Source organism: Myxocyprinus asiaticus, chromosome 1, assembly GCF_019703515.2.
Source record: "Myxocyprinus asiaticus isolate MX2 ecotype Aquarium Trade chromosome 1, UBuf_Myxa_2, whole genome shotgun sequence".
NCBI lineage: Eukaryota > Metazoa > Chordata > Actinopteri > Cypriniformes > Catostomidae > Myxocyprinus > Myxocyprinus asiaticus.
The window spans coordinates 8,119,299-8,133,516 of record NC_059344.1 but is presented as its reverse complement, the minus strand read 5'-3'; the positions used below and the strand labels follow the sequence as shown (position 1 = coordinate 8,133,516).

The 14,218-nt window shown below is 38.7% G+C and overlaps 2 protein-coding genes across 4 annotated transcripts in view; both read right to left on the bottom strand.

Moving 5' to 3' along the window:
* Window positions 1–7,175, bottom strand: part of chsy1 (chondroitin sulfate synthase 1) — a 208,895-nt gene extending 201,720 nt beyond the window's left edge. The window contains exon 1 of the mRNA XM_051711643.1: window positions 6,431–7,175. Coding sequence (XP_051567603.1) covers window positions 6,431–6,726 — 296 coding nt within the window. The 5' untranslated portion in view covers window positions 6,727–7,175. The remainder of the gene's footprint in view (window positions 1–6,430) is intronic.
* A 1,818-nt stretch (window positions 7,176–8,993) lies between these two features.
* selenos (selenoprotein S) overlaps window positions 8,994–14,218 on the bottom strand; it is a 48,238-nt gene continuing 43,013 nt past the window's right edge. For 2 of the 3 annotated variants that reach the window (XM_051712364.1, XM_051712353.1), the window contains one exon: window positions 8,994–9,861. In XM_051712364.1, the coding sequence (XP_051568324.1) occupies window positions 9,760–9,861 (102 nt within the window). In that variant the 3' untranslated portion in view covers window positions 8,994–9,759. Of the gene's footprint in view, window positions 9,874–14,218 lie in introns of all 3 variants that reach the window. The other variant, XM_051712344.1, reaches the window with a different exon arrangement.

Genomic DNA, 14,218 nt, shown 5'->3' with positions numbered 1-14,218 from the left:
GCATTCGGTCTCAGACATTTGGCTTATTGGTCGCTTCCACCTGAAAGAGCCCCTCCCTGGTTTTGCATTGAACAAGAACTTCTTGCCCCTATTTTGCCATTGCAAAGCCTTTCCATCAAACTAACAAGAGAAGTTAAATCACACCCCGTTATTTCACATTTGCACTCAGTATGGACAAAAGCGTCCAGAGTGTTTAATTCAGATATTTATCTAAATGTTGCCTCGAGCCTATGGCTAAACCACAAACTATGCATTAATAAGTCCCCTTTTTGTTGGTCTGAGTGGATTGCGAGGGGGGTTAATACACTCTGTAATCTTTATGAGAGTGGTGTGATAAGATCCTGAAAGAATATTTGGTTCAATATTTTGGGATCCCCAGATCTCAGTTTTTTAGGTATCTTCAGCTACGACACTTGCTCTGTACTATTTTTGGGAATAGCATACACCCCCCTAGAGCAGCAGATACTCTGGGAGAGGTGATCTCTGCTTTTGGAAAAGGCCATGAGGCATCAGTGTATTACTCCTTATTAATTCAGAGTCTGGGGGACGGAGTCTCAACCACTCTCAAAAGATTATGGGAGAGGGATTTAGACCTGGAATTGGAGGAGGGAGAATGGGCTAGGATTTTAAAAAACATAAAAACTGCACCTAGAGATGCAAGGGTGCGCCTTATACAATTCAAGATTTTACATCGGTTCTATTGGACCCCCTCTAAATTGTATAGGCTTGGTCTTAAAGACACACCCACCTGCTGGAGATGCCAATCAGAGTATGGAGATTTAACCCATGTCTTTTGGGGGTGTGTTGAAATTCAAAAGTTTTGGTTAAAGGTGCAGAGTCTGGCCCAGACTCTGTATCTTGGGTGACGGTGCGGTCATTGACATTGTAAGTAGACACATAAAGAATTGGGTCTTAACACTTGTCATGATCGCCAGGCAGATCATTTTGAGGGGCTGGAGCACCCTCTTTTCAGGAGTGGTGCTCGGAGACGGGAAGGGTGGCGGTCTTTGAGGAAGTGACATTCAGAGGAATGGGGAGGTATAAAGTGTTCGTGGAGAAATGGGGTGGGTACTTGTCATTTGTGGATGTGTGATTGTTGTGGGTTTTTTATTTATTTATTTATTTTTTATGGTTTTTTTTTTTTTTTTTTTATGTGTGTGCATGTGTGTCTATGTCATTTAAGACCACTGTTATGTTGCTGGGGTTAAGGTGGGATTGGGAGGGGAAGGAGTAATAGTTGGGGTTAAGTTTGATTCTATGTATATATGTTTTGTTTAATGAGGTACATTTATGTGAATCAATAAAAAGTGTTAATCAGAAAGTTTATAATTCAAAACACTTAGACATCAAGTTCATTTTAAGTGCATAAAACAATAGCAACATTAAGAACATTAATGACCATAAAATCAGCTGCAATGAGGGTCAATTGCTAGGTCAAAGCTTTCATCTAAAAACACTGAAACACTTTTAACCCTTACTGCTTACTGCTAGTCCATCACCCATTCCAAAGCTGAGGAACAAGATATTATCTTTTGAACAGCAAGAATATTCTAATAGAGCAGAATATTTTAAAACAGCAGAGTTCCACCGTGTCACACAAGGAACAATTGTGTCAAGTTTTATGTCAAGTTTCATGCAGTGGACTCCACTGCATCAGCAGCAACAGTAGAGCAATGGGCTGTTTCATATTGCTGCACATTTTGCAGTTGAACTATTATGTACCCTGCGGGCAGGACCCTTAGAGATGGCATACATTAGATCCTCCGAAACAATTAAGTTCAATGTGTGAGCTGCACACCATTGGTGTAATTTCATTCTTAAAAATGAAATAATCTCTATAGATCCAGTGGTTAAATGTTGAGGTAGAATGCTCCATCTTCACTTGGCTGGCTAGTAGCGAGTATCAGTTCTGAGTGCAATACACACAATCCTCCCCCTTCCCCCTCTCTTCCAAAAACACTCAAAGACTTAACAAATGTATATCGGCGGTGTGCTGATTTAGAATGAAAAATGTAAAACACTGAAAAAGAGAATGATTAGGACGATCAATAAATTATTGCCATTGCCTTGTTAATATGTAATCATGTAATCTATAAAAAGTAACTGTAATCCAATTATGAGCATTATAAAGTGCAATATAATCCAATTACAAGTACTTTATTTTGTAATCTGATTACATAATCCAGATTACATGTAATCCATTACTACCCAGCACAGTGTGCTGTTGTGCAGCGCAGAGGTCAGTTTGTTGTACCTGCAAGTCATAGAGATCAAAAGGGGAACAGCTCAAGCCCAGCTCCAGGCAGCTTATAAACGAAAAAGAAGTTGCAATGAACATCATATCTGGACTGTTCTTTCTTTCAGTTGTGTTTGATATCAGCCATATGGGCTTTCTGCCATTTTGCTATTTTTTATAAATAATGTATCTTTTGAACGTTTTGTTAGATTCTAAAGAGAATTGGTATGCCTATTCAACATCATGTCCTAAGGGTACCTGAGCCGTTTGGAGACAGCACCACATTGTGGTCAAAATTTTTAGTAAATTTAAACAAAACAATATTAACAATATTTTCTCAGCAGTAGTTAAGTGCTCTCAAACTAGAATGTTTCTTTGAAGTCAGTCAGACGTGTGGTGCAGTGGTTAGAGGTCTGGGCTTCAGTTCAAAAGACTGGTTCAATCCCCATCTCAGCTGGTTTAAACATTGTGCCTCTGTTGTGCCAGAGCTTTTTGCATTGTGCTTGGAGAATGGCTCTAAGGCTTGGCCCCGATCATTGCTGCTTGCAGCTATATTTACAATTGTACTTACAACTGGGCCAGTGGAAGCAGTTGGAGAGGGTAAAATGTTTGGATTTGGTATAATTTTGACCACTTCCTTATTTTTGATTATATTTTTGTTTAAAGTGTCATTTGAATTAAGAAATATTTTTGTTAAATATTTTCAGATTTCAATAAATGAATAACATTTTTCAAAATCAAACTCGGCCGATAGAAGTGAAGTGCGTGCAAAAATCCCTTGATCTACGGCCTAACCTGGAAGGACGATACAATCACTGTTAATACTAGCCATGATTTGTGTCACTTGATCAAATTATTAATAATACTTACATTCTTTATAATTGAATGGAGCCTACATCCAAATCCTGATGAGCACAACATTTTCCAAGCATGTCACTGTCGTAGAAATATGCCTGACATTCAACAAGAATGCTGTTAATGCACAAAAGAACGTAGGTCCATATTTCTATTCTTCTGATTCATTGCATACAGTCCATTTACACTACCAACTTCTTATGAATGTGCTGTCTTTGTTTATATCGCTGGTGCTTGACAGGGAATGGACCACATAATAGGATACAGATGGTGCGAAAACCGGAGAAGAACCTCAGAATTAAATTGTACTTGACCTAGCCCATTAGCGCTTTGCATCTGCAATTTTGTCAAACCTACTTGTGCCTAGACCTAGCGCATTTTTGCACGAAAATACCAAAAATTCATGGCCAAGCCCACAGACTTTGGGCGAAAGATTTTTTATTGTCACTACAATTAAAACTGTTAACTCAATAAAAGCCACCACTGTCATCAAACAGACAAAGATTCTAAAAGCTTCTTAGTGTTTGAAGCAGATCCAATAGTAATTTAATATGACTTTTACAGAAGTAGCACTAGTATGTAGGAACTGTGATGGAGGAAACTATAGCCGCTTTCCCACACACAGTCCCCGTATTTTTCCATAAGTAACTTTCTAGATGAGAACTCTTAAGAGGAAAGGCACACCCAAGGAGACTTTTCCCTCTTGCATTCGCACACACAAAAGTAAACCTGAAGCAACGTCATTTAACGACCATTTTTCTTCTGACGTTGACTGTACGCAAGAATCAATAGCAACAACAAAATCAGCAACACTGATGGAGGACGCCAGGATCAGAGCTACACTTTTGTTAGGGCTGCTTTACACAAACTGTGGCTGCATTCGAAAACGTGAGCAACTTGCCTTGCTGCCTAATCAGTTAATGGCTTAAACGATGGTGTTTCTGAATGAATGGAACTCTTAAGGAAACTGGTCTCAGAACAGTTTGAAAAGCACCTTATTTTCATCCTACCTCTTTATACAGTCTTCAAAGGCAGCATTTTCCAGATATTTTACGCAGCCTGTGTCTTCAGGTTACAGTTTTTAAAGTGGGCGCACGAGCCATGTGTGCTGCATTCTGAAGCCGGTGTGAGATGAGAGATGAGCCACCTATTTTATCCACGCAGCACATGCTAAACTCAGCAGAAACCATGTTGAAAATGCACAATAAAGCTATTTATCAGCATGATCTTTTGCAATAAAGGCTTTTATGACTCAACATAAAATACTGTGCTGAATTATTCACTCAGTGACTTAAGACATCTTGATGCAAGTTAACCAAACAGTTACAGGCACACAACACTTTCCTCATGCAAATTACATTTGTATGTTAGTTAGAAGTACCTACCCTGGAGTAGGAGCTAAAAAGTCTGTCTAAAGTCCCTCTTGACGACTAAGAGGAACTATAGTTTCTCATGTTAGAAAACGACAAATAGTACTAGTTCTGGGTAAAAGTACCTAAAACGAGTTTTCGTTTCTGCAGTGGGAAAGGGCCTTGTTACCATGGTGATTTTTTCATAAAAGCACAAATTAATTTAAGAAAGACTGAGTGATGTTGTACTTGTCACACTTTGTGCTATCTTGCACAAATACTGTCCAGAATAAACATGCCATTTTTTCACATGAGATGCCTTTATCTGTCTACCAACAGGTTTAACGACAAAAACCTACAAACATAGTTCCTTTTTTCCACTAACAGTTTGCAAAGACATGCATTTGGTACAACTGTCTTCATAATAGCTGGTACTGTTGTAACACTCATTTGTAATATGAGATTGTTTTCAAACTACCTGTAATGTATGTCTGTCTATCTGTCTTTCTACCAATTAATTCCCTTATTTGTTTGTCTTGCTTACTTATATAAGTTCTTTTAACTGAATAAAAGCTAACAAAACTGTAGAACAGGGATAGTCAACTGGCGGCCCACCAATCATCTTTGTCTGGCCCTCCGAAAATTGTCGGAGCGTGCTCTGCGTAAAACTCTGCGTTCATAAGCGCGAGCCTCAGCAAGCAGCGGTGAGTTTAACAACGCTCATTGACGCGTGCAACAGCATTCAGCAGTCACTTTTTGGCACTTTTCTTGAAGTGTCAAACGGGCGTGTCTTAACGGTTCAGGATCTGTAGGGCTTGTAACAAAAAAGTGATAACGTGAAACTGAACCTGTAAATATCCTGATTATATTTGGTTCTATACAACTGTGAGTAAGCCCTCTCAATCACGAACAGCATCAACTTTATTCTTCTTTTGCCAATGATTTTCTGCACAAAAATCTGGCTCCTGCACTGGATATTGTGTGCAAATTCACAATATTTGCAGGACTAATTTTTTCTTCACTGAATGGGATGATACTTTATAGAGAAAATGGAAGAATAGACATTGTATCTCTTTTTTCCCAAAATACATTTTAATTTAAATGCATCTTAAGCAAACATTACATTTTTATATGACCATTGTTTTCATATGTGGGTTGATATTGTGAGAGGGCTTTAGAATATCTAAATGTTTCTCAGTTTTCATAATTTGCAAACAATAGCACTAAAATGTTAAAATTAGTTTCAAGTTAAGGGCATAAGTCATGTTTGTTCTTCAGCCCGATCTTATGAAGGAATTTATGGCCAGACCCTTAAATTATAATTCAATATACAGTATACCCTGTGACAACTTTAATACGAACAAATGCACAGTATTAAGGGTGTTTTTAAGTAAAATGTTACTAGCGAAAGTGCTAGCTAAGAAGAATATGGAAAAAAAACTGTCCCCCGCTAAGTTTTCATCTGGATAATATAAGCTACTTTGAAACGATGTGTACTGAGAAAAGCGCTAAACAATCAAAAATGACTTGACAATGTGGACTACGTCTTTCAAATTCTCCATTCAGTGCAAGGATGCTATTGTGAATGTGCACACTGACAAGGAAAGTTCGAACTTGCATGAGAAGGGAAATATTCGCAGTGATACAACTGTACTTCCTTACAATTGTACTCAGTCTACCCTACGAATAACCCCAAAAAGGAAATACTGCAGATAAAACATATAAAATGATTGACAAATAAAAACCCTGTCCTCTCTCCATCCTTACAAGAATTACCGTGGAATTACCATATTCTCCGCCAAAATATCATACAAGTATTGTTGCAACTACAATAAAACTGTGGTAACACAGTCCTCAATCAATACAGTGACAAATTCTGAAAGGTTTAACACATGATAAATTCATATGAAGTAACACTATGTAGAAACTATACTTTGACGGAAACAATGGTTGTCATGGTGATTTGTCTTACGTGGACGCGTTTAATTACCTATAAGCGGCCACTGCGCGGTTATTCAGGTACTTCTGTGCGGTCATGACACCCACAAACAGGAAACTGCTGGAATGAGGCACCGCGGGCTTCTCCGTACTGTGCATCAGCAGCCCTCCATACTCCTTCCTCGTCGTCATAATCCCTCCACCACCGCAGCCACCGTTCGCCCGCCGCTTCTGACTCGCTTTTTTCAGCTCGGTGGCTCGTGGCAGAATCAGCCTGGATGCCAGGGTGAACCCGACCACCAGACCTAGCAGCACACTGAACCATGATCTCCGACTCCTGCCTGCCATATTCACACCTCTAGACCCAAAATAAATGAGTCAAGGGTTTTTATTTATTTGTGTCTTTTTTTTTTCTTCCTTTTTTTTTTTTTTTTTTTTAAACGCCACCTGCTGCAGCAATCCCGTCCACAATACTGGCTTTAGGTCCAAGCATGGTCACTGCCACTGATCACTGTTTACTGACGGTGTATACGTTGCAGCACTTCAGTCCCCATATATCACCACCCACTGCCATCTAATCACCATCTATCCGCTCCACATTGGCCATGACCGGAATCGTGAAGTCCTCTCCGTCCTTTTCAAGTATGAATCGATGAACAGTCACGGGAAATGAAAGGTGTTATGTGTAACGGAGCGCGGCAACATCCTCAGTCTCGCCAACTATCTCGCCATTGTGAGTGAATACAAGTTGGTCTACTTGAAATGCTAGTGCGGCGATGCGGCTAAACCGTTAGCGTTTTTTGACCCACTGGACGCGCCGTAGCTAATTTTTGATTGGCTGAGGAGCGTGACTGCACACAGTTATATGATGACGTATAACGCATGGGGAAAATTGTGCGTTTTTTTTTTTTTTTTTTTTTATTCAAGATGAAACGCTTTTGAATTATTATTATTATTATTATTATTATTAGTATTAGTATTATTATTAGTATTATTATTATGTTAAATCATGTCAACACAGATATGTATCATTTAGCGGAAGGGTTTAATTACCTAAAGCAGATCACGTTATCATTGTTTCTCCATTGTATATGTTTTGCATTGTAATATGGAATATTTGTATTAAGAGAACTTAAATTGTTTTAAAGTTAGATGATTTTGACAAATGTTAATATTATTCCAAGGACAATAATCGGAAAATATCAGAATGCAAACCAAATTGCTCCTCCTCCAGGAAATCAAAGATTTTTTTTTTCGTAAATAATAAATGAATGTTTCGTACACTCTACAGAACCTTCTCTTAAAATGTATAGGTTACAAAATAAAATACGCGAAGCTCTATCACAATAATATTTGAATGCTCATGTTACAGAACAGTCATTTTAGAATGTTCATTAAAAACAACTTTTTGATTGTAAAATGAATCATGTGATATATAATCCTAACTTTCTCATCTAAAAAACAAAGGGCACAATATTTCACTGTGAATAAAACCATTTTACGGGCAAACCATGTTCTAAGCTCGCCACCTCATGGACGAAGTGTAAACTCGAGAAACTCCGGTTTGAAATTCAGTTTCTCTCTCTCTCTCTAGAAAACACGAAGACAGATACACACACTTTCCTTTTGAAATGCAATCATATTCCGTGATTATTTATAACTTAGACAATATTTAATAGTAAATGTATTTATTGAAATTCTAATCCAACTATGCCATACCAAAAAAATTTTAGGCTACTACAATTGATTTGATTTCAGAATCACAAAAAGCACAATTACTGTGATCAATATTAAACCTATACCTGAGAAGTTCTTTGAATGGGTATTTGATTTGGGTTTAAAATATATTTCCTTGGCTTTTAGTGGAATGGGAAAGGATAAAGGAATAGTTCTCAGTTTCTCTATAACATGTTCAGGAAAAAAAAAAAAATGTGCCCACTACTTATTCCTGGTTGACTAATTCTGTAACATCTTGTTTGTTGAACTATCAGTTACAAAATCACACAATCACTCTCATGTATTCTTAATAATGGGAAATGAAAGATATCAGTCAAATGGTGTTTTTGACCATCAAAGATCTGAAATACACTTTAGAACCATTTCATTTTTTATTTTATTTTTTTAGTGGTCACACTGAAAGAGTCAGGTCAAACCTACTAAGCAGGATATTTTCATGTCCCCATCTGATGAATTCTGTGATGTTTTGTGGTATTAGTTGTTTTGTCTCAACTAAAACCTTTTTTTATTAAATTACAGAAATCATATATAAAAATTTCAAATAACAAATTCTTACAATTAACTTCCAAGTTGACACCCTTATGTAAACCAACTCTCAGTCCCTTGGTGCACATGGCTCAATTTAGCTCTTTATTTCCACCCTGTTTATTTTTTGAACAGTGTAAATTATCAATTTGTAATTTCCTGAGTTTAACCAGAGTACATTAGAATATCTTGTTAAATTAGTTCAAAAGGTACTGCATAATAAGAATGACCCAGTGCACAAATAATGGTGCTTTGTATACATCCTTGTAAACAGACACTTAACATGATTAAATAGATTTTATTTTTATTTATTTATTTTTTTTTTTTACTGAATAAACAGACAAGGACAAACATTGAGCAAGAATGCTTTTAATTCTGAGAAACCCATTGCAAGAACAATAAAATGAATTTGTGATGACATGTTCATCAAATTCTTTATAAAACACCAAACTTGATAAAAAATTGCATTGTTGGATTTGTCGTTCAACAGCAATTACTACTGACTTCTGTATAATAATAGAATACAAAAACTTCATATTATTTAAATGTAGTCCTTTGTTTTGTTTTTTACTCTCTATGAACAGGAACATGTTTCATAACTTAAAGTCATCAACCAGCCCCAGGGGTATTAATACCTTTGATGAGGAGGCGTCATTGGAAGCTGTCAATCATATATGGACAATAGTTTAAGAATAATGTGCATAAAGTGCAGAAAAATAAATGAAAACATTTTTTTCTTTGAAAAATATAACTTGTAATGATGCTTGTAATCATAATGTTTACACTGAATTTAAAAGGAGTAGCTCACCCAAAAATGAAAATTCTGTGGAGCATGAAAGGAGAAAAAAAATGTCTAAATGATGAGAGAATTTCATTTTTTGGGTGAACTATCCCTTTAAAACATACTGGTATTTAGAATACATTGCATACTAAGTGTGATGGATCTTAGTCAAGCCAGTGACAAGCCAGCCTACCAACAGAAAATAAAAATGAAAACCTACATGAAGACCCTTATTAATCACATTTGCTACTGTTCTATAATGAATGCTGACAGCTTCATCAAGTTAATGTGTACATGTTCCTATGGGGAGGAAAGGGGGTGTGTGTAAGGGTCAGAGGTCACTCTGACCCTCCTTTAACCTCATCCACCAGCGAATGGCCCTCTCCTGCCTGGTCTCCAAGAGCATGTTCCTCCTCCATCTCCAGACAGAGGATTGTATCCTGAAAAACAGGCTGTGTGAGAGTGAATCCTAAGCAAAGGTTTAAACAGTGTCCTCATTCGGGGTATGGCTTTCATTTTGGTGTATGGAGTCATAAATCCGAAATTAACAACTGGGACAATAAACTTCACCTGTGAAATGTGGACAGAAAAAAAAAGAAAATTAGTACAATTACAAGAGGGTTCCAGCAGCTTCGAAGCCTATTGTAATTGTACCAATTTTATTTTTCTGCACTAAAAGTGTCTGGGTGTCAGAGACCGTAAATCGTGGAGACGCCAAACTTGGCAGGATGATCCCAAATCCCCCTCACTACTCAGGCACACAAACGCACACCCATCTGACCTTCGGTGGGGCTATAATAAACACTTTTACATTTTGGCTCATATCTCTGCAACCGTAAGGGCTAGAATCAAATTTTTTCCCCTCCGATTCCTTGAGTCAAGCCCTACAAAATATTGTATATAAAAAAAGTATATCCTATTTCATTTCCGTCTATAATTTTTTCAGCCATTTTAATTTTTTTTAAAAAACCTACTTTTTCGAACTACTCCTAGACCGTTAGTCCGATCGGCATGCAATTTGATATACATCATCTACCAACCCTCCTGACAAAAAGTTATCAAAAGAATTGATATGTCAAATCGTTCTGAAGATATTAACGATACCATTCCATCAGTTTAACGCGATTTGAGTAATTGATCAATATCTACTCACATCCGGCCCTCAATCGGGCTAATCAGCCGAGGAGAGGGATCAAGCCGAGCCGAATGCGGCACTTCGAGAGACAGAGCACCAAACGCAGCTGCCGTGTGTGTTTACGTTTATGACTTTTTACGTTTTCGTTAAACTTTATTTTGACTATTCAGCTGGTTCCCGCGTCCTCTTTGCCCATATTACCCTTGTTACACTGATTTCGAAACCCGGGAAGGAGGAGGTATGCGCTGTCGTGGAGTCCTCGCCGCGGCCGTCCGCTGGGGCATGGAGGAGTCGCTGTCGGCCGCCTGGACGTGGAGGAATGGCCGCCATTCGCGAAGGGAGGAGGGGCTCGCTGCCGGCCGCCTGGAGCTGTGGAGCTGCTGCCAGGGGCAGAGGGGCTCGCTACCGGCTGCCAGATCGCGGAGGGGCATTCCATCCGCCAAGGGTCGGAGGACTCGCTCCTGTCCACCCAGGGAGGAGCGACTGTCGTCTGCCAAAGGGTGGAGGAGTGGTCGAGGACCAGGCCACGGCATGTCTGGGAAACAGCGAGCAAATTTTTTTTCCTCTCTCTTTCTTTCACTGTCGCTCCGCCATGCTCATTCCCTCTCCCCTTTTCCCTCCCCTTGTCTCCCTCCCAGGTCTCGAAAGGTGGGGAAAGCCTGCCGGCAGGGTGGGGGGGGATGTACGTCATGCTGGAGGTTCCCCGGCCTGAGGCAAAGGAGGGAGGAGTGTGATGAGGCTAATCAGTCGAGGAGAGGGATTAAGCTGAGCCGGATGTAGCAGTTCGAGAGAGAGCGAGCCACATGCAGCTGCCGTGTGTGTGTTTGTGTCTTTTTAAGTTTTCATTCAAATATTACTTTGATGCTTTGTCAGGTTCCTGCCTCCTCCTTGCCCATTTTTAACCCTTGTTACACACACCTATCATATTGCTTTAGAAGTTATGGATTAAACTACTGGAGTCATATGGATTACTTTTATGCTCCCAAAATTTTGGCATTTGCATTGTATGGACCTACAGAGCCAAGATATTCTTCTAAAAATCTTCATTTGTGTTCTGCTGTAGAAAGAAAGTCATACACATCTGGGATGCCAGGAGGGTGAGTAAATCATGAGAGATTTTTCATTTTTGGGTGAACTATGCCTTTAACTCATCACTATCTTTAGGAAATGTACTGAAAACTATTACGCTGGCAGTTATTAAACCGCTTAAAGAAACCACAGCTTGATCCTGGAGAGTTGGCTAATTACAGACTGATCTCAAATCTCCCGTTTATGTCTAAAATACTAGAAAAGGCAGTGTCCTTCCAATTTTTTTTTTAACAAATGGTATCTGTGAGGAATTTTAGTCAGGATTTAGGCCCCATCATAGTACAGAGATGGCACTTATCAGAGTTACTAATGACTTGCTTTTATCATCTGATCGCGGCTGCATTTCTCTTCTAGTGCTTTTAGATCTTAGTGCTGTCTTCGACATCATAGATTATGACATCCTCTTGGATAGACTTGAGAATTATGTTGGCATTTGTGGACAGGTATTAGCTTGGTGTAAGTGGTCGCACTTTATTTTACAGTACGTGTACTTTCAGTATACTTACAGTGTACTTACCCAAGAAAGTACTGAGTAATATTAGGTAACTACATGTACATATGGGTTAAGGTTAGGGTTAGGTTTAGGGATAGTACCTATTAATTACTGTAGTTGCTGTAATTATAGTAAATGTAGAACAGTACTGTAAAATAAAGTGCTACTGTTTAAGTCCTATTTATCTGACCACTAACACTTTGTTTGTGTAAATGAGGAGTTTTCAGATCAAGTAGAAGTACGGAGCGCCACAGTGTCTTAGATCCCCTGCTTTTCTCCTTATATATGCTTCCCCTGGGAACCATGGAATTAGTTTTCACTGTTATGCCGATGATACTCAGCTTTATATTTCCTCAAGACCTGATGAAATTTAAAAATGTTTCCAAGTTAGCAGAGTGTATCAATGACATCAAAGACTGGATGGCCAGAAATTTCCTTCTGCTCAATTCTGACAAAACAGAGGTACTAATTATTGGATCAAAAACCTCTAAATATTAGAGCGTTTTCACATCTGGTTTGAGCACTCCAAACGGTCTCAGAGCGACAAAACGTGTATATGTGAACAACCTAAATTATCTCAGACCCCCCCTAAAAGGTCCTACAAGCAAACCGTGTGTTTCCTTTTGTGGTTCAATTGATTTGTGTTATGTGAAGGTGAAGTGGTACCAGTCCGTTTTGCATTTCGTTATGACAAAAGTACCTCGAGGCTTGCCAAACATGGCTGCATTATATGCCTGATTGAGATTATTTTATCTAACCACAATTATTGTAAACTTCAAATTCTACTCACATTTCACTGTCCAAATGAGGGAATTTTAAGCAAATATAGAAATACCATGATAACCATGACTGCATCATGCCTCATTTTCAATCTTGTCATTATCTCAGCACTCCAAATGAACCGCAGACCGGCCGCACTTCAAAGCAGCTGTCGAAGAGTGTGTGAAGCTGAACCATTTTGAAACGATGTGATGCGCGTGCCGTTTGTCGAGTTTCGCGCCAAACTCCCGCGAAAATACAAGCAAGGATTTTGATAGTGAAAAAGCACTCCGTTTTAATTTATTTGAATGTTCGTGTAATGGATGATTTGGGTCCACTTAAATATGACATGTTTATGACATGCTTTTTCTGTTGAGAAACATTTTCAAATAGTCATAGAATCTTGTTTCGTTTTCCTAAATAAGGGTTCGTGGGTTTATTTGGAGACCCTTTACATTTAGGACAGAAATATATTACTATTGCATAATTTTAATAGAATAGATTAGAATAGAATAGAATTGTCTGGGTTGTAAATGTAAAGTTGACCAAAAAGAGTATTTGGAATATTTTAAGTATTTGGAATACTTATTATTTTTCATGTCATTCTATGTGCAATGTTTAACGTTTTTAAAGCCTTAAAGGAAATCATATAGTCCTATTATGATTTGATTCCAAGTTAAATATGAATAAATTACTACTTAAGGTGTATGTGTATTAAGCACATACACCTTAAATATGACAATTTATCAGGGGGCCTGGGTAGCTCAGCGAGTAAAGATGCTGACTACCACCCCTGGAGTCGCGAGTTCGAATCCAGGGCATGCTGAGTGACTCCAGCCAGGTCTCCTAAGCAACCAAATTGGCCCGGTTGCTAGGGAGGGTAGAGTCACATGGGGTAATCTTGTGGTCGCTATAATGTGGTTCGTTCTTGAGTTGAGCGTGGATGGCATGAAGCCTCCACACGCGCCATGTCTCCGTGGCAACGCGCTCAACAAGCCACGTGATAAGATGCGCGGGTTGACGATCTCAGATGTGAAGGCAACTGGGATTCGTCCTCTGCCACCCAGACTGAGGCGAATCACTATGCGACCACGAGGATTTAAAAGCACACTGGGAACTGGGCATTCCAAATTGGGATAAAAAAAAAAAAACTGACATAAAAGACCATTAAAATAGTCCATGTGAATTGTGCTCTGTTCTCAGAGTATTCTGATGTAAAATGATAGCTTAGTGAGGAACAGATTTAAAGTTGTTATTTGCTTAAAATCTTCATTCACAATCAAATTTGCTGCATGAAGACACAACATGCATGTTTGATGTC